Here is a 20,798-nt window from a genome sequence, read left to right on the forward strand (position 1 = left end):
AGCCGTATTTGCCTGAGCACTCAAAATGAGCAGTGGTTTTTGGAAATGTGGGAATGTTCTCCCGTCCCGGGTGGTGGGGGTTTGTCTGGGCGTGGGCTGGGGCTGCCACCTGCTGGTGCAGGCTGCTGTGAGCACAGCTGGCTGCCAGCCCCCCACCCTGCTGCCAGCACACACTTTGCAAGCCAGAGTGTATTGAAAAACTGCAAGTCAGACCTGTTTATAGCTTCCTTATTATTAGATTGTTACTCTATATTATTAGTTTGCATTATTTGTATTAGGTAATTAGCACAGATTAAAAGACAAATAGGTATATATAACAATATCAAGGAAGATGAGGCTGGCTGTAAACCATTCTTCCTTTTTTCCTGGAATGACATTCTAATGTTCCTGGTCCCAATGCAATAATTTTTGTACATTTGTTGAGAAGTGATACATACAGATCTGTCAGCCTGCTTGCACTCGTTTCCTGCAGTTTTTGATTTTATTTCTTCATGTTTTTTTTATACTCAGTAACTTTTTTTTTCTGTCAATCACTAGGGAAGGAACACGTGCGCCGGAACCGGCAGAGTCGGACCTTCATGGTGGAAAATGTCATAGGAGAGATCTGGTCTGAGCTGGAGGAAGGTACTGTCCTTCTTGAACAAACTTTGCTCTCATTGGTTTTGTATTGCAGGCAAATATTGTGTTTCCCACAAAGGTGCTGTGCACTGCATTGTTCTCACAGTGGTTATAAAGGGGAAAAGGATAAAACCCACAAGTTCACATGCTGCTCTTAGTTACAGGTGCTGAATTGCAATTCTGTATGCTCTAGCATAAGATTTATTAATGAGATGGTGGAAAGCCATGCAACTGGAATATTTTCCTCAGAACAGGCTTTGTAAATATGCTATAATATTTGGTAGCCCACTAGGATGTACACAGCAGCATGAGCAGTCCCACTTTTCAGCTGTGCTACATTAATAGCTTTTGACATCTGACTTTGATATTTGTTACCAATCATTGTGTTGTAATTACTAGCAAAGATCAAGTCTTCAGCACGGCCATTTCTGGCTGTCTGTAGGCCCTTATCTCCCTTATCTGGTGCCCTCAGGAGCTCTCACTGCAGTGAGCTGAAGTGCTCACAGTGGTGTAAATGGCCCTGGCCTGTCCCCTTGGCATTCCAGGTGATCGGTACATCGTGGTTGACAGTGGAGGAGGCACAGTGGATATGACTGTCCATCAGATCAGGCTCCCTGAAGGACATCTGAAGGAGCTCTACAAAGCAACAGGTATTCACAGAATGACTAGTTTGGAAGTGACCTTGAGATCACTGAGTCCAACCCATGCCCTAACACTTCATCTAATGTCACTTCCACTGCTTGCTTTATGTAATTAGATGGTGCATTATATATTTATGTAATGTTTTGGCTTGTTAGTGAAGGAAATGTGTGCCTTTATTGCATTTTATTGACAGTTCTTCCTGGATTGAGACCAGCACACAAAATTAGTATAACCCAGCTGCTGGTTGGCTGAATCACTCATAGTGATAGTGTTGGAATAGCTGTGATGATACAGGAGTAACAGTGAGGCAAAGTTAAGATCATGTTGTGTATTAGACCAACTGTTACATTTAGCAAAGATCCTCTTTTTGTAAACCTTCTCCTATGACAGTCCTGAGAGTGTTGTTCTGATGTGTGTGTGGTCAACTTGAAATGTCATAGGAATGTTAAAGAACATCCAGAATATTAAAGCTGTGTTTTGTCTGTGCTATAGGTGGGCCATATGGTTCTCTAGGTGTGGACTACGAGTTCGAGAAGCTCCTGTGTAAAATATTTGGGGAAGATTTCATTGAGCAGTTTAAAATCAAGCGCCCTGCGGCCTGGGTGGATCTGATGATCGCGTTTGAGTCCCGCAAGCGGGCGGCAGCTCCTGACAGGACCAACCCCCTAAACATCACCCTGCCCTTCTCCTTCATTGACTACTACAAGAAGTTCCGAGGTCACAGTGTAGAACATGCCTTGAGGAAAAGCAAGTGAGTAGACAACCACATGGATGCAGAATTAACTACTGGTAGCAAAGACAAATAATTAAAGTATCTTAATTACATTACATCTGAAAGGTAATAGCGTGAAAGTGTAGTGCAAGGATGAGAAAATGGGGTTGCATCTGCTGCAGTTTCCAGAATGAAAACTTCTGATCGGTCTCTTGCAAAAGCTTTTCTGTACAAGACTTGCACTTTTCAGGTATTGTTTTCTAAGACTTCTCTTAGGCCACCACTGCATCACTTTCTTTGACTCTCCACTGAGAGTGTTTTGCATGTTAATTAGGAATGTCAGATCAAACACAGAATTTCTTGCCCAGAGCTTTAATTTGTAGCGCTGAAAAAAGTCCAAGATTGTGAGATGTGTAAATATATTTATGGCTCGAGGGAAGTTATTAACAGTATCAGATCACTGGAGAAAACATACACTACTGCATAAAGCTCTGTAAGGGGAAGCATTCAGCTTTTGAAGTGATGGCAGGCTTTTGCTTCGTATAGTATTTAGCAAGTTTGATAATTTGCTTGGTAGGCAGGGAGACAATCCCCTCCAGAGATCTTAATTCATGATTGTTAATATCAAGAATTCGCCCTAAATGACAAGATCGTGGACTGCTGTAGAAAAGGAAGTGAGCAGAAAGTAGAAATGGGCATTTTGCATCTCTTGAAGTTACATATTACAGAAAACCTAGAGTTTAATGAGAATGAACAAGAGAACCTGTGAATCTGGGGCAGAAGGCCTGGGACCTGAGAGGGAAAAATATGATATTTAATATCTGTACCTTAATTATTTAAACTAGCCAGTGTTGAATCTAGTATGCAGGCTGGAACTCCTGCATCTCTTTCAGAAGTCATTGGTAAATGTACTGGAAGCTTAAGTGACTTGGAATCCAGCTAAAAGTTACTTTCTAAATGAGACTAATGTTCTGAAATCATTAAAAATTTCTGGAAATCATCCTCCTCACAAGGCTATCTCCTTTTTATTAGTAGGCTTAATGATGAATCTTAGAGGAAATGATAAATGCTCCCTTTAAATTAAATTAAATCAGTTGGATAACTGGATAGAAAGAGTGTAAAGGTTACCATATAATGTGCATGAATGTAAGGAATATTACTGAGCTCTACAGATGTGTATCAGTGATAGAATAGCATAATGCCTGTGTTCACTTAATAAATGTTATGCCTCGTTGAAAATGCCATTCTCTCTTCTGCCTCCTGAGGCTTCCCAACTTGCTTGTTTTCCTTGTGTGTTTCCAGTGGCTTTGGCCTGCCACTGCTATAATCTAAATGTTGCCCTTCTGGGGATGAATCAGTGCTGTTTCAGATGAGCGAGCACTGCATTGACTGCCAGCTGTTTCAGAGAGCAGTTGAGCATTGCTAATGCTGCAGAAGGCAATCAGGCAAAGAAAACAACAATTAGACAAGCCAAAATAATAATTGTCCCTTCAAATTTTACATAACTGCAGTTGGTGTGGGGCGAGGGTGAGGTGGGGCACTTTGTGCCAAGGAAAATGCAGGCAGATTCTGTAAACTCATTAGTTTATTTAATGCTGGTTGTTTCACAGCTCAGCTGCAATGCTTTAGTGTTCTTTCTCACTGTTCCTTTGCAGTGTGGACTTTGTGAAGTGGTCCTCCCAGGGAATGCTGAGGATGAGCCCGGATGCAATGAATGCTCTTTTCAAACCTACAATTGACCAGATCGTGCAGCACCTGAGTACGTATCTGTGTGTGTTTCCACTTCCTGGCTGAGCTGAAGCTTTGCTCACCCATTTCAACTCAGTAACAACCCTCCTGGTATGCACCAGTTGTTGACAAGGAATTCAGGTCTGAAACTTGCAGCTCTCTACAAATCAGCTGGGAAAAGAATATAAGTAAGGGATGTGTCCTGAGCACATATTCCTGCCTAGCTCTAGGGCTAACTACTGCGTGTGATTCACTTCTGTTGCTGCCTAAGCTTCAGTTACTCTATGCTTCCAGGGCTGCAAGCATTCAGAGGGCTGACATGCACTGGGAAACCCAGATCCTGCCTTTCTTTTTCCTGGTTCAGGCAACAACCAAATTATACCAGAGTTGTAACTTGTTTCTGACTATTCCAGCTATTAAGACCACCAATTCGTTCCTCCTGAGTGGAAGGTCACATTTTTTCATGACCATCCAAATCACTGACATCTCTAAAGCACAAATAGTAAATGATGCATCACGGTAAAAGTACTTCCAGGCATGCCTTAAGCAGCAATGAATTTATTTGTCCAGTAATGGAAAGTGACAAGTGCTTATTGGGAAAGTTACTATTTAAGGTCTTCCTAGCAGAAGATGAAATTAGTATCAAGTAGAATATAATGTTTGTGGTGAGAAAAGTGTTTCTTTCTACTCATTACAAAGCACTATTTGGAATAAATATCCAGCTTTGCTCATCATATGTGAGGGATTTCTAGCTAAATTTCAGAACTTAAGAAGACAACAAGTATAGAGCAGCTTATCTGTGAGCAGGGAGGGAGACACCTAGGACTGCAACAGTTGTGACAGGTAACTCACTTGTTTAAACTAAAAGTAAGCCTACAACTGAACTGCATGGTTTTCTTGAAAGTAAGAGATGTGAGCTTAAGCTAAGAAAGAAAATCTGTAAAAATGTAAAGAGGGATTATTTTGCAGGTGATATTTATTGTGGTTAAGATGCTGGAGTCAGAAATAATAAGTGAATTTGAAATTGAGTGATCTGGAATGCAATAAAGTGTCAGTTTTAAATGCCACTTCATAAATGTTGTATGGTTTGAGGTGAGTGAATTCATAGTGAATAGTGAAATATAATAGAGATAACAGGAGTGGGACTGGTGCATGCTGATGGTGGCAGTGTGGGCACGGTTGTGGCAGTTTCAGATCACATACATGGAACACTCAGTGCACTCAGACATCGGCATTTTCACTTGCATTGCCTTATAAAAGTGGATTTTATTGCGTGGTCTCTGTTTCTGTTCAGGCGAGGTGTTTGATAAGCCAGAGGTGACCAATGTGAAGTTCCTGTTCCTGGTGGGCGGCTTTGCTGAATCCCCCTTGCTCCAACAAGCTGTCCAGAGCGCCTTTGGCTCGAGGTGCAGGGTCATCATTCCCCAGGATGTGGGTCTGACCATCCTCAAAGGAGCTGTTCTCTTTGGCCTCGACCCTGCAGTGATCAAGGTGCGGCGCTCCCCTCTGACCTACGGCGTCGGGGTGCTCAATCGCTTCGTGGAGGGCAAGCATCCCCCGGAGAAGCTCCTCGTCAAAGACGGCACGCGCTGGTGCACCGACGTCTTCGACAAATTTATCTCAGCCGACCAGTCTGTAGCCCTGGGAGAGACTGTGACACGCAGTTACACACCTGCCAAGCCTTCTCAGTTAGTAATAGTGATCAATATCTACAGCTCAGAGCAGGACAACGTCAGCTTCATCACCGAGCCCGGCGTGAAGAAGTGCGGCACCCTGCGCTTGGATCTCACGGGAACTGACGCTTCCGTGCCCAACCGGCGCGAGATCAAAACGCTGATGCAGTTTGGGGACACTGAAATCAAAGCCATGGCTGTTGATGTTGCGACTTCTAAAAGTGTCAAAGTTGGTATTGATTTCTTAAATTACTAACGGCCCTTTCCCCCACCACAGCCTGTTTGTGAGACTGATCTTCCACTGTTCCATTCTTTGACTTTTGTCTGTCATGTCATCACCTTGAATTTCAGCAGGCTATATGAGAACAGCTAGTGAGGTGGGGTATGTTGTGTTTGTGTCCTTTGGTGACCAAGGACTGCATTTTGAAAGACCCTTAAAAAGTTTTGGGAGTAAAAGTTCCAGAGGTAGTAAAAGTTACCAAGTTACTCACGCATGCTTAAAGATCTACCTTTAAAAAGTAAACACTGATTATTGTTGGGTCCTGAAGGTTAGTTAAAAAAATACCGAGTTGTAATCTCTTTGCCTTGTTCTTCTTCCTCTTCCTCCTGAGAAAAACTCAGTAACCCACGTGGCTGTTGTAGGGGGTGTATCTGTGTGGGATATCTGTTTAAACAGCACCATCCTCTGGCAATGGGAACAAATTAGTAGTTTTATTGTATTCTTTTGATTTTTCCCAGTGCTTTCAGAATTTAAAGTGCTGAAAATGCATGACTCAAAGAAATAGGATCTCAATTACTTAAATTCTGAGTAAAGAAAATCTCCAGAAATCCTTAAAATTACATTTAGGAAATATGTAACAAATACATATTTAGGAAATATGTATTTGTTTTGGGGGCCTAATATTGATTGCTTCAGGTTGAAAACAAGGCATTTGTTGTCAAAGCTCTCAGAACAAGCTGTCAGATTAATTGGCTAGCATTACCCTCATTATACTTCAGAAAATAATATTAAGAACAAACCTATTTCTCTTTTGGGTCTTCTAAACTTATTTTTATTAGTTTCCATCTGAAACCACAGAATCACAGAGTAGTTGAGCTTGAAGGGGACATCCATTGACTATCTGATAAAAGCTGTCCATTCTAAGCAGTATCAATCAAAACAAGTTTCTTTTTCCAGTTTTTATTGTCTCCAAAATGAAGATCCCTAAACTCCAGGCAACTTATTTGATAGCCCTCACTGCAAAGGTTTTTTTTTTCTTATGCTTAAAAGGAATTTCTTGAGTTTAAATTTGTGCGTGGTCCCTCTTTCTTGCTCCTTCACTGGATACCTCTGAGAAGTCTGGCTCCATCCTCTCTTTCCTGTCTGCTCTCAGACATTCCTAGCATCCCCTGAGCCTCCTTGAGTCCAGCAGCCCCAGCTCTCACAGCCTCTCCTCACACGAAAGATCCCCCAGTCCCTTCTCCCCTTCACGGCCCTTTGCTGGTCTCAGAGCTGTGTGTCCAGGGAAGCACAGAGCTGGACCTGGCACTCAGAGCTGCTCTCAGCAGGGCTGAGCCAGGGCAGTGATCACTTCCCTGGAGCTGCTGACAGTGCTGTTCCCAGTGCAGCCCGGGGGCTGGAGGCACTCTCTGTGCCAGGGGCACATTGCTGCCTCTCGCTCAGTGTCTGCCACGATGCCAGGGCATTGTTGTGCTGCCAGGCTGCTTCCCAGACAGCTGGGCCACAGCTCCTGCTGCATGGGCTCCTTCCTGCCCACGTTCAGGACTTTGCACTTGCCTTTGCTGAACTTCATGAGGTTCCTGTCTGCACATTTCTCCAGCCTGTCAACATCCCTCTGACCCATCTGCTTTATCAAGCACTTCCCCAGGTGATTTTATTTCTTTTCTTGTTCATTCCTGTGTTAAGATTTGGAAGCACAGCTTCCAAGTGATGAATGACAGCTGTCCAGAAACATTTCAACAATTCAGAAGAGACAAAACATTCAGATCTAAAGTACCGTAATACATTTTTGTAGCAAACATTTTAATTCAGTAAAATATATTGCTAGGTTGAGTTGAATGGCCAATGAAGTGGAAGGCAGAAGCCAATAGAATGAAACTACAAATATTAATTAAATGAAACATTCCTTACCTGACAGTGAGCACAGAGCTCTTGAAGCAAGAGAAATGCACTGATGGCCATGGTAGCATCTTTGTGAAAATGTTTCCTTAAGCATGCTCACCTGGCAAATTTCTTTTGCAACTAGAAGAGTTTTTATTTTGCAAAATGCTACAGGAGGAAAATTCTGAAACCTGCATTCCGCATCTGCCATGAACTGACAACTTTCAAATCCTAATTCCACTCCAAATTAGCAGAGTGGTACCAACCTGTAGAATCACCCTAAAATGCTGACACTTCCCAGTGCATTTATACAGAGCTGCCTGATTACCTGCTGGAATTCATTATATTTTCAAAACATTGTTAATTATTAACCTAAACCTTCCTTTTTAAAAAATTGAGCATGAATTAAATCCATAACTGACACTTTTGGGAGATTAAAGCTTTATCAGTTATTTCATTAATTTATGTTCCAATCCTGCACTTAAACTTTCTGTATTTATCCTGGAGTTTTGCCACAGTAGAGAGCTGGACAGCTGATCCACTGCATTTGTCACTGAGTTTTCTGTGTCTCCTGCAGAATTCCCTGATTGAATGGGAAATGTATTCTGCATTCAGCTTTAAAATAAATAAATAAAGGACTATGGAGAATGCTAGTCACAGTATCCTGCTGGATACTTTCTATAATTACAAAGTGTGCTTGCTAGCAGTCGATTTCCTGCTGCCTGCTAAATGCTTTAAAAGCTAAATACTGGGAATTTTTTTGTGTGTGCTGCTTTCCATGGTTTACAAACAAGAGAAACTTTAAGATGAGTTATGAACAATATAATTTTATGTATATACAATATTTAAATATTGTACAGACTCTTTCTTTCTACAGTGCTATTTTCTTGTATAAAAATGCACTTTGCCTCTGTTGATTTCATTCAGCTGTTAATTTTAAATAACACAGTTTCTCAATCAGCTTCTGTAATTATAGGCTTTTAAAGATGGTAAGATATGAAATGTAAAAGGCCAATCTTATAATAATAGGAAAGAAATGTTGGTGTGTCAGAGAATACAACATTCTTCCTGCAATGCAAGTCATACCAGCTAAGCACATCACACAAATGCAATAGTCTGTTGCTGGGATTTTCATTTGTTTCAGATGGTGACCATTCCATCTCCAGCAATTCTTCATAATAATGGATGAATCCTCCTGTAAAACCAAAAATCAGATTGTAAAATCTGGATATACAGCTTCTTCTCACTAGGTTTTGGGTTTTTAATAAGGATCTTCTCTAGTTTAAAAAACAACAACAACAACAACAAATGAAAAACTACCTCCCAAAGCCAGGCAACACTCTTGTATTGTAGCTGCAGGTAAGACACAGTCTCTACCACTTCCACCTGCCAAAAACCAAACTTCTTACAGAAAAATAGGCTTTGCTGTCTTTGCATGTATGTTAAGCTGAATCTGTCCAGTTCTGCACAGGTTTGTTTTCAGTGGCTTTAACACAGGATTTGGTCTAATAAATGGCTGCCACCCCCTGTCTCCCCTGTGGAGAGGAGTTGACCTGCAAGATCAGGTGGCCCATGATTTTTGTGCTGTTTCCAGCCTGTCTGCAGGGAAAGCTACAGGTGGTTTCTGCAGCTCTTCTGAAGCACAGTTCCGTGCACAGCAGCGATTCTCTGCCCTTTCTGATTCACCTTTTGTAAGATCCCATCTGGATCCAAGCAGGGGCTTGTTGCTGAAATCCCTGTAAAACGTGGTTTACATATTTTTGCACTTCCTCCTTCAGTCTGGTGAGAACACTGTCAAGCTTATCTTTGCAGAGCACTGAACTACTGAACAAATTCCCAGCTGTCCTTGTTGCCCTCTTTCAGAACGGAAAATTAGCTTGTCTCTCTAAGGAATTAGAATTGTTAAGTAGAATATTATGCTGTGGTCTGTAGACTGTAACCCAATTAAACAACTTTACATTGTAAGAGGCATGTGGATGCCCATTTCAATAAAGGATGTTAGGCTGTAAAATTTATATGAAATTTACTAGGAAATGAGGCATTATTAGAATTGTAGTTGTGATACTTTGCAGGACATTCCCCTGCAGAACATTTTTTTGGTAGGGGTTTCAGATGACATTGTGCAACTTAGTGTTGAAAAGACAACAAGGCCAGCTATCCATAGGGAGAGCAGAAGGTCTTGGCAGGAGTTTTGCTCTAAGCAGCAATTTGCAAGTTTGGGTCCAGGTTACTGAATTAGCAGCTAATTGTGATGGAATGATTAATTGTGCTAGAATATGATAAATGTGCAGTGGTGGTTAGGACAGTTTTCATTGGTATGAGTATACCAATATTCATATACAGGAGTTTTAATGCATTATTATGAGAAGGCTAATTATATATTGCAGAGATTTAATAGCCAAGATAAGCTGCATATTTATGATATGAAGTGGCTTAAGCGGATGAATAGTATAAAAGTTGTTGGGCATAATGTCACAGTACTCACCTGCTTGAAATAGTCTTAAACTATATTATAAAACCAACCATTGTGGTCTTGTTCACCTCTGTGCAAGATAAATTCAGATTTCACTGATACTTGGAGCTGTTCACAACTTGTCTGGATTGTATCTTGAGTGTTCTTGTGTCTTCAATCATGTCAAATAAAATACCTTAAAACTAATTTCTCTTTTTGAGTGCTAATGTTCTTATGGAAATGGCTATAAAAAGAAACCTAATTTATTATGAAACCGAGACAGGCCAAGTGGTTATGCTTGAATTTGGGTGCTCCTTCATGTGTGTAACTGAGCAGAAGTGACACCAACCATCTGTACAGCTTTAGTTCACTTGTGTGCCCAAGGTGGAGCTCCACTGCTGCTCATGACTCAGCTTCCAGCAAAAGGAAGGAACACCTTACTCTCTGAGTAAGGTGTTTGTTGGAGTTCAGGCAGAAAGACTTTGGGTAATACCAAAGGAGAGCTGTAATCTCTTAGGTCTTGTATTATTAAAAGCTGTTTTATTGTTAAAAATGCATTATCAGACCAATAAGCTGGCCAATAACCAGGTATATTAGCATGAGAATGTGCCTCTTTATAGATCTAGGGATGTTCAGTAAGGTCCAGCTGCACTGCAAAAACCCTTGCACAGCAGTTTTACAGTATTACATTTTTCTGCTACAGCTGTAGGCTGTGTCCCTCTGAAATTCAGCAGTGTTGGCACAAGCTCTGGAGGTGATTCAGTGGCACAGGTGACCTTGGTCCACGATGCTGCAAAGATGCAGAGAGTGAACTGAGATGCTTTAGCAGCCACTACACCCAACTTCCACCTATTTGCTGCAATGAAGGTGTTTTACAAGTGCTTTATGACTATAATTATAAACACCATCCTAATAGGCTAGGTACTGTATTTAACTTGTAATGAACTTGATTTCAGCTAAACATTCAATTAATGTTACTAGTACAATGGGAAATATAATTACAGTCTTCAGAGGCACATTAAGAACCAAATTTTGCTTTCGGTGTTCTACCACACTGCTGAAGATTCCAGTGGAGTTTCTTGTGTGTGCATTCAGAATTTGGTCCTTGCACTGTTTTTTTCTAAATCTTAAGGCTTTCTCATAGGAGTGTGTTTAGATTTAAAGCTACAGCCCCATCTTGATAGAAGGGATTTTGGGTAAGTTGTTGGTTCTACAAAATCACCTAAGTCCTTACTGAAATTTGCAGATTTTGTGTTCAGCTACGGAATAAAACAGCTTGTAAAACAGCTTGTGAATTCCCTGACAGCAGTGTCCAACTCTCTGGCTTAGGGACAATGGATTCAGAATTCCTTTACTCAGTGCAAGAACTGCTTGGTTTTCAAGAGATGCAGCCTGGATAAATTAGTGAGAAGTGCAGATGCTTTGTGTGACTGGAATTCAGGCCTGGTTGTTGCCAGTCTTGCACTTCATTTTCTTTTAGGAATAAATTTTATTTTATTAGTCTCATTCATGCCTTGCTGTGTTCTAACAATCAAAAGCAATTTTGTGGTGGAATCAATGCAGAGTCACAATAAAGGTATTGTGCTTTTTTCCCTTCAAGTTAGAGACTTGAACATGAGTATTTAAAAAAAGGAAGATGTTTTCACCACAGCCTGTGCAGTTCACAGATGCAAAGATCAATTTCTTACAGCAAAAGCTGTCTTGTGCCATCCTTATGCCATATATTGGGTCAGTTAACTGCAGACATTTTTCTGCAAACCAAGAAATTCTGTATTGTCTTTAGTTAACATACAATTGATTAGGTACTGGCTGTGATTTTAAAGTAGTACCTGTTTTCTAATTTTTCAGGGATTGTAATACTAGGGAAAGGTTTATTGGATGCCATATCCCAGGAGCTCTGGCCTTGTGTCCAGAGCAGAAGTTACTGGATGAGGCCATAGTGTTCATTACCATGTGATGACAAAAAAATAAGAGCTTGGTAGATTGCAGCCACTATGATCCTTCTATCAGTGTCCACAGGTGAGCTGACACAGACATGGAGAAATGAAAAATAAATCTAAGCTCATTCTGGGAGTATTGTGTGCTGCAGCAGAGCCAAGACACCAAAGGAGGACGATGCCAGATGGATTGTAAGGATATGGGAATAAATCACATGGGCTCCATTTTCTTCACGGTGGAAAAAACTTATTCTTTATTCATGTAACTCGTTTTTATACAGTTTTACCGACCTCGTGTGTGACTCAATTGGGTAGTAGCTTTCTTGCCAATTACTTTTATGGGTTAGTAACAAGTTGTTATTCTGCATTGATTGGTCACTCAGACCCCTGGTGTGTACGTGCAGGAAAAGTTGCTTGTGAGAGATAGCTTTCATTTTTCTGTCCAACGGTGTAAAAACAGTTTATACAGGTGCCAGTTGTTTTTTCACCCAGGAATAGGTTATTATGCTAACGAATTGCTCACACCAGGATTGCTTTCACATGGGAACTTGCAGGGTGCTAGCTTCCCTTAGAAGAAATGACAGGCTAACAGAGCAGGCCTGATATTATGAGGCCTTTTTCTTATAATTTTTCCACTTTACTGCAACACAAGGAAACAAAGGAATTGGCTGGAGAGGTGTATGAGCAGGACCTGGATGTGCTAGAACAGATGTTTGGAGTGCTCCAGCAGTTCCAAGGCCAGGGATGGTTTCAAAGCACAGTGGTGAGATAGAGCTGTGACTGCCAGGGTTTGTTGAACTGCAGCAATCTAAGGAGTTAGAAAGGTGACTCTCCCTTTCCTAAGGGCAACGAGGATTATTTCCTTCCCTTTGAGGAGTAATCTCTGCACCTCTAGTAGCAACTTCCGTCTGCCATCAGCCGATAAGAGCAGACACCAGACTGAACACATCCTCTTCCTTTGTAGCCCAGAAGCAACCTCGGTGCTTCTCACACACCAGCACCCTGCAGGCACTTGGTAACACACCCAGGGCTGCAGGGAATGGATTGCTCAGAAGGTTTATTCTTCATCTTGTCACAATCATCATGGATCTGTTTTCTCAGCCTGTGTCTCCCCACCAATACTTTGCCTAGATGGCTATTGACTCCTCAAAATGAGTGGAGTTGAAGGAAATTAGCTGTAACTAGAGCAGAATCCAGCAGAGAAGGTGCTGGTTCTGCATGATCTATGCAGGAGTTGTATCTAAATGTGGTTTTTTTTTTTCCCACAAGCAACATTCCAGCATCCTTCCTCAGATGATTTTCTCCCTATGTTCTTTGTGTTGGCAGAGGTCTGGATTGCAGTACTGTCTGCAGGGTGTTGTGAACACACAGCCTTGTCCATGAAAAATTCCTTACACAGTGGGCAGAAGAATAGATTTGTCTACTCAGGAAACAAGGTCAATGTTTCAGCCTGATAATTGTGTAAGGCAGCTGAAGAATCAGGTAATATCACTGAGGATGTTCCAAAACACTTTAATGTTGCAGTTGTTTTGTTTTGTCTTATGGGTGAAACACATGAGATTGAAGATCAAAAAGTACCACACACTTATTGAGGATGTTGCAGGACTGAGGAGATGTACAAACTAGGCTGATAATATCCCACCAAAAGAATTTTAGTTTCTTCCCTTCAGAGTCAAGTAGCATAATAATAATTCAGGGTTTTTTTCTTTTCTCTGTTCTGTTCCATCAAGTATTTTTGCCGACTGCAACTGCAGCTCTGTCAGAGCATCACAGGTGTTTCATGTAGGTGGAAAGGACTTCAGGTATCAATCATGTATCACCTTCTGCTGCAAAACAATATTAGTTCTGTCTAAACTACTCCCTAATTTTGTTTAATCTGCTTTTAAAACTTCTGATGTTTAAAACTTCTGGCCATTCTGAAATGGTGTTACCTGCTCAGGCAATTTGTTTGTTTCACTGTCCTCATCTGTCTGAATTCTTACATAATGTCAGCTTTGACTTTCTGTTCTTGTCCTACCCCTAGAGAACACGGGAACAATTCATCTCATTCCTGCCCTGACAGCTTTTGACATATCTGAAGACCAGTTTCATGCATGCCCTGAATCTAATTTTTTAATTAAATCCCAAGTCCTTCAATCATGTTTTATAGACCTGTGATCTTTTTTATGGCTCTGTTGGGAGCTTTGAGGATTAGGCAGTGCATGCTGGTTTCTGGAAGATAAGCATCTTATTGCTGGGAGGAGATTTGGAAACTGATGCTGAAGTTGTTCTGTGGGAACACACGTGAAGGTCTCGTGTTGGGAGCATCCCTCTCCAAAACAGCCCTGGTGAAGCATCAGCAAACAATGACATGGGATGTGGGGATTTGAGGCACGTTGTATTTTGTCTTTTGCAAGCGTTGATTAAAGCTGTGTTTAAGCCGAAAGGTATGTGTTTAAACCTTAGGAGCTTGTTACAGGAGTTCATGTTATATTGGCTGGGTGTGTTTTGGATAAATGGCACTTAGGAGGTAACCACAAGTCATGGTTGTGAAGCAGACTGTGAGTTTTCCACTCAGAGTGCTTTTAGAATTTGCATCATTAAAGCATTTTCTTTGAACTCCTATACTGTGGAGGTTCTGATGAACTGCTTGTGCTTTGCAGGCCTTAAGTGTGTTGAGCTTTTCAGCTGCAGGAAAAGTGCTGCAATGAAAAACTTCAAAGAGGGTGACAAATCTCTGACTTCATGAATGACTTGAGGGGGAAGTTTTGGCAGGATACATTGTGCTTTTTACTCTGAATTTAAAATGCAGGAAAACACAGAAGCACAGAAAATCGGGTTCCACTCTGAGTTAAAGATTAATTTAATCTGGTAGTCACCCCTACTTTTGACTAGATGTCAGCACCTCTGGGTGTCTAAATCTCCCTTACACACCCCTGTTATTAAAATCCCTGGGTTTTCTCTGTGAGTGTTATGGGACATCCTGACCTTTGGAAAATGTAGATCTAAATGGAGAGTTTTGGAAGACAGTGCTTTAGACTCAGTTGTTTAATAGCTGTTTTACTCCAATTGGTGGCTGGGGAAGAACCACATGATCTCTTGGGAGATTCCCAGTACCCTATCACCTAAAGCTATGAATGGTTTGATGCCAACAGTGAGTGATAAACCTTGTGCATCAGTATTTCCCCTCTGCTTAACCAGTGGAGAAAGAAAAGGTGCTGTAAACAAGAAAACAGCTCACTGTAGTGCAGGCTCTGCACAAAGGATTTATTTAATCTGCTCTATTCTACTCCTTCAAAGCTGAAACAAAGCATTTTTTACAGTCTCCATGCCCAAAATACGTCACAGGAACAAAGAAGATTATGGGACTGGTATGAGCAAATTGGTGTGCCCAGAAAACCCTAAAAAAATTTGCCCTGTAGATGAGCAGTCCTGGTTGGGAACACCTGAATAGCTGGACCAGTTTTGATACTGAAGCAAAGCAAAAACAACTGGAGAAACTCCTCAAGTTTATTGAACCTTCTGGGGGCTTTTTGTGTGTGAAGTTATGTTAATCTTCCCAGAGTACTATTAGCATATTCACCTACATTTAAATAATTAATTTCCTTGTTATACGCCAACTCTTAATTTTTTGTTCTTTCAGAATTATTGAAATCTGTGACAAGAGGTAGTGATATGAGGAAATGCTTGGTTTCTGGTTTGTTAATCAATTCCATAATATCTCATTCTTCACAATTGCTTTATTTAATAGCACCAATTTCTGCTTTCAGGTCTTGACTTCCCTGTTAAGCATTTAAGTTTCAGAATTTTTTTTAATCTTTTAACCTTTATCCCTTTGATTTTTTTTTTCTCAGCCTATAATTTATTATACAGTCTCCTGTCAGAGGAGGAGGTAGACTAGGTGATTTTTACTGTATTGCAAATTATAATTATTATAGTTATTTGCATTAGTAATGGATTCATTCTTATCACTGAAAACAATTCCATTATCTGATCAGACAGTTATCTTCACACTGTCCGTACTCATATAGTTTTATTAGGCACCTCTTTCTCTGTGGGTCAAAAGGAGAATTATTCTTTGGTGCAGTCACTCTGCTCTCCACTTTTAACATTTTTCCCTGGTTAAAAGGAAGTTTTTATTACCTCATGAGGATCCTCTGCAATACAAATATGCTGCTTTCTGCTGCTGTGTTGCCATCCCTTCAGACCCAGCAAGGGAGGGCCCATGAGCAATGTCCCCTCTGTCACAGCCACTGGGAGAGGCTTCCTAATTCAGGTTCTGTGGGAGGGGATGAGAGGCTGGTTTTCATGACCCAGCAAAGATATTTTGGCACGTTTGGAATTAAAGCAAAGTCTTGAGGATCTATGGTCTGGCCTTAATAAAGGGGAGAAGCCTCCTCTGCCAAGCCTTCCCTGGGTTCTGTGGGAGGTGGGTGATGGCAGAGGGAGGGTGCAGAAGGGCAAACACATCCTCTCTGACTCCCTGCTGAATTTGCTGTACCTCTGCAGGGCTATAAAATGGTCAGGTGCACTGATTTCTGAGCTGCAAGCAAGGGGGAGATGAGAAAGGTTGGAAAGAAACGTGAGGTCAGGCCACAGAATCCCCCAAGGGACTGAGAGCACCTCGGTGAGAGCTGAGGGTGGTGGAGAACCCTTGTGCACTTCCCTCCGGATGATTTTTTTCCTCCTCATCAAAAGAGAGGAGGCTGGTGTTTGGGTAAAGAATTAAAGTCAATACAGAAAAGGTTAGTCTGAACAGAGGGTTTGTTTAATTTCTTTTTGAGCAGCTCCTGTGGTAGTTTCTGTAGTGTGACTTGGGCTGCAGCCAGAGGAGAAAGTGCTTCATGTTGGGAGCAGGAAGGGGTGGCTCCTGCTCTTCCATCACCCCAGGCAGGACAAGCTTATCCTGTGTTTTGCATCCCATATAATTAAGGTGATGACTGTATATATTCCTCCTCCATGAAGAACCTCTTCTGAGTGAGAAATGGTGCTGCACTTAGGGCTGCACTCACTTTCCAAAGAGGATAACCAGGACTCCCAGAGAATCCATCCTCTGAAACTGCACACCCCAAGCTGAGGCACCCAAGCCACCAGTAATGTTCATTACTGTTATTTTTCATGTGGAATTGACACTTGGGTTATATAAATTATATGCTAAATTACAGTAATGTGAATTATTAGCTGAACAAATGCATTACTGTGGAGGTTTAGATCCCTTTTTTTCCCCTTCACCTCCCTAATTGGTTAGATGTGAAGTCGTTATCTACTTAATGCAATTAAAGGTAATATTTTTCTTAGGATAAACACACAACAATAATTCCATGGGCCAGAGCACAAAGAGGGACTTGAATGCAACTTTTGTCTTTGGGTCTCACAAAATAGAGGTCATCAAAGTGATAGCAAGTGCAGTAGCCAGCCAGTTGTTACTGTGTAATTGAACACAATATTTAGACGAATTTAAAGAGTAATTTACTTCTTGTTTCTGTTTGTCTGCAAGCACAGTTTAGAAGTGTCATGTAGGGCACTATTAGTATTTTTTGATTCAGAACTGTGGAGCATCACATCAACCCTCTCCTTTCTTCCTCTGCCCTCTGCTGACCTTTTTCGACATACCTTTTTTGACTTACCTTTTACTTGTCTTCAAATTTTAGAAGAAAAATGATATCTGAACTTATTGTATCATTTCTTTGGCAAAGAAAAGGTTTTTTTTTTCCAGTGAATATCTCTTTTGTCAAAGAAACTGCTCCCAGTTTATATCAGCAACAAGATGTTAACAAATTTAACCTTGTTTTTCCACACTTTAATGCAACCACACGTAGTATATATTTCTGAAGGATGAGGGTGGGGAAAAACAGTTTGGGAATTAAACTCCAATCAAGAAAAAAACAGCCTTCAAGGCACAACATCATAAAATTCCTATTTGCAACCTCTGAGGACACATCCCAGGAAGGTATGGAAATAAATACACAGCCATAACACCGTCAGCTGGGGCTAGGTGATGAAAGCTCCAACATGACAAACTAGATTAAAAAAAACCCTCCAGAGGTTTGGGAAGGAGAATTCATCAATGCCAAATTAAGATATGCTCAAATATTTCTTGAAAGATAGAACCTCATTATGCTACTGATTTATGGAGCAAAGTAATGACTGTGGACGGCATTGTCTGAAGACAACAATGAGCACTGCTATAGCCCAGTAATAATGAGAGCCACACGAAATCTTCAATTTTTATTTTTTTTTCTCTAATTCTGAGATGATTTGTAATAAAGGGGGAAAATGAGTCGCACACTGTAGTCTAAAATGTAATGGAAATACGTGGCCCAAGTTGTTCCCATATTTAAAATATTTAAAATTCTTCTTGCAATGCTGCCCACCAACAAAATAATAGTAATTTCTGGCAGGAATTATAAAACCTTAACTATAGCACAAAGCATTTTTCCCCAAATTACTCACTCTATATCCACAATTACAGCCCATTTTTTTTTCTTATGCTGATAACAAAAGATACATTTTAAGATTCTCGCTGTGCTACTCTTCCTTTAATAAATAAAGTGAGCTTTTCAAAAGCCGCAAAACGATGCAGCTAAAAATCAAAACATTTCTACATTTAAGGATGCAATCAAAGACTTGCCGTGAATGGTGTGATATTAAAGTTAAAAAAAAAAAATCAATTTGCTGTGTATTTTTGACCATAGTTTGTCACAAATACCATTCCCAATAGATAAGAATGATTATATGGTAAAAAGCATAATTTATATATCTCAAGCGTTCTGCTTTTGTCACTGCCATCGTTAAGGAATTTGACACGTTTGCAGGAGAACAATATATGTCAACTGAAATATATACCAATTAGCCCTAAATGGGACACTGAAATGAATGATGCATGTGCATGCTATACTTACAAGTAATAACATGTGGTTTAAAGTCGCTCGCGTTTTCAAACAAGAATTCTTTTTATGTTGTCATTTAAAAAATCTAATATTTCAAAAGGTCAGGAATAAATAGCACCATTAGCATTAAAAGCTAGCTAAAGGGAAAGTAATTTGTTGTTCATTTAACATTGCATTTTATGTAATAGCTTTGTAAAGTGTTCGAGAGGGGGGGAGAGATTTTACTCTGCTAAAACAGGATGACGGCAGCTCCAGTTCATTATTAAAAGGAGATTTTTTATTATGCTATTGTCAACTTTAACGTCTTGATTCTGTTAGGTGTTTGTTAAAATTACACGGGCTGCTGAAGTGGCTATGGCAAAGGATAATGCTGAGAATACCAAACTGTCAAAACAATTGTGTAGGCAAGAACCTGCTTATTCCAAGATAATGGAACAAAAGACAAAGGAGAAACTCTTCTGCAGTGTTAGGAAGTTAATAGCCCTGTTGAGGTTTCCTCAGCAGGAGGCACCGAGATCAGGACACCAAATCCTAGGAGTGACAAACAGGGAAGGCAGAAGGAAGCAGGCCATGCCAAAGGGATGGGGGCTACATGAAAACCCAGCATCAGACACCAGCTCCCCTGTCCATGGCTATTCATAAACCCAGAACTATTTATCTTCCTGGAGAGGGTTTGTGTGCTCCTCCAAGGGCTGGATGAAGTGTGAAATCCTCTGTTCCTGTGGCTGGATCCTCTTCCTCCTGCCCAACTGCAGCCATGCACCCATGGGAAGCCAAGGAAGGTATTACAGGAGCAACCCAGAGCTGGACTTAACAGAGCCTGATGCAGGACAAAGAACTCAAATCCTTGTATTTATTAGGCCTGACTCTATTATTCTACAACTATAAGACAGATCACATTTGTGAAAAACTGGAGACAAAAATGCCAGCTTTTTAGTGTCCTTCTGGACAGCACAGGCTGGGAGGAAAACATACAAAGAGAACTCTGCTGTGTGCTTGCTGCACTTGCTGCTGCCTGAGGAGCTGCACAGGGAGAGAAGGAATGTAGCAGGGGGAATATCCAGGAATTCAGCAAATTCAACCAGCCTGGTGTTGAATATTTCCAGAGATGGGGCACCTAACACATCTCAGGGCAACCTGTGCCAGTTTTAACACTCCTGTAATACAGAACTTCTTCCATACATCTAATCTAAATCAAATAGTACCTTTTAATCTGAGCAAGAAGCAGAAATGCAATTTAGAAGGTTTTTAAACATAAAAGCAAGCCTGCATGTCTCTGACTGAAATTGCTGGAGGATATTCTCTTCAGTTGTGTTAAAGCAAGGAGCACTTTGGCTTTTATATAAAGAACTTACTTCAGCCCAGAGCATCTCCATGGGTTGCTAATCTTCAGTGCTGATGTTTCTTTGTCTATTATTTACATCCCCTATCTCCTTTCCATCATCCTCTGAGAGCTGGCAGAATGCACTCAATTAAAAAAACAAACAAACAAACAAACAAATCCAACCCCAAAAAACCCACTTTTTTTTTTTTTTTCTATACTAGAAAAGTAGTGCTCCAACACAAAATAAATTGGTTTCCACCTCCACCACTACACAGAATCTAAAGCTTTGCAGGGGGGTTGATGTCCTTCAGGACAGAGTGTTCTGGATGAGGTCCTTCTTGAGAGAAGGTCCCCAGGAGCAGTAGATGTGTGTAGCAGCAGATCCCCAGCAGTTCTGTGAGGTTCTATCAGTGAGGATGAGCTTCCTCTAGCAGCAGAGGAGACACAGCCCCCTTGTCCAGCAGAACGCTGAGGGACACGAGGCAGGATTACAAGGGGACAGAAATGAATTTGTTTCTGTTACCTGCCCCCTTTCCTCTAGCTTGAAATTATTTTGAAACAGGCTGAAAGCAGGGGAATTCTTCAACATGTTTTGGCACATTCACTCCTAAATCCACTCTAAAAATTCTGTCTATAACTTCTGCCTCCCAAACCAGCAAAGCCACCCCAAACAACACACACCATCAGTATTACAGCTGCAGATTCCAGTGTTTTCTGTATGAGTAGCTTTTATTGGTAGCAA

The 20,798-nt window shown here is 40.9% G+C and overlaps 1 protein-coding gene across 1 annotated transcript in view; it reads left to right on the plus strand.

Moving 5' to 3' along the window:
* Window positions 1-10,133, plus strand: part of HSPA12A (heat shock protein family A (Hsp70) member 12A) — a 40,938-nt gene extending 30,805 nt beyond the window's left edge. Inside the window, exons 8-12 of the mRNA XM_053949676.1 lie at window positions 538-624; window positions 1,164-1,268; window positions 1,753-2,011; window positions 3,628-3,731; window positions 4,995-10,133. Of these exons, the coding sequence (XP_053805651.1) occupies window positions 538-624; window positions 1,164-1,268; window positions 1,753-2,011; window positions 3,628-3,731; window positions 4,995-5,629 (1,190 nt within the window). The 3' untranslated portion in view covers window positions 5,630-10,133. The remainder of the gene's footprint in view (window positions 1-537; window positions 625-1,163; window positions 1,269-1,752; window positions 2,012-3,627; window positions 3,732-4,994) is intronic.
* Window positions 10,134-20,798: the final 10,665 nt, after the last annotated feature.

Source organism: Vidua chalybeata, chromosome 8 (genome assembly GCF_026979565.1).
Source record: "Vidua chalybeata isolate OUT-0048 chromosome 8, bVidCha1 merged haplotype, whole genome shotgun sequence".
Lineage (NCBI taxonomy): Eukaryota > Metazoa > Chordata > Aves > Passeriformes > Viduidae > Vidua > Vidua chalybeata.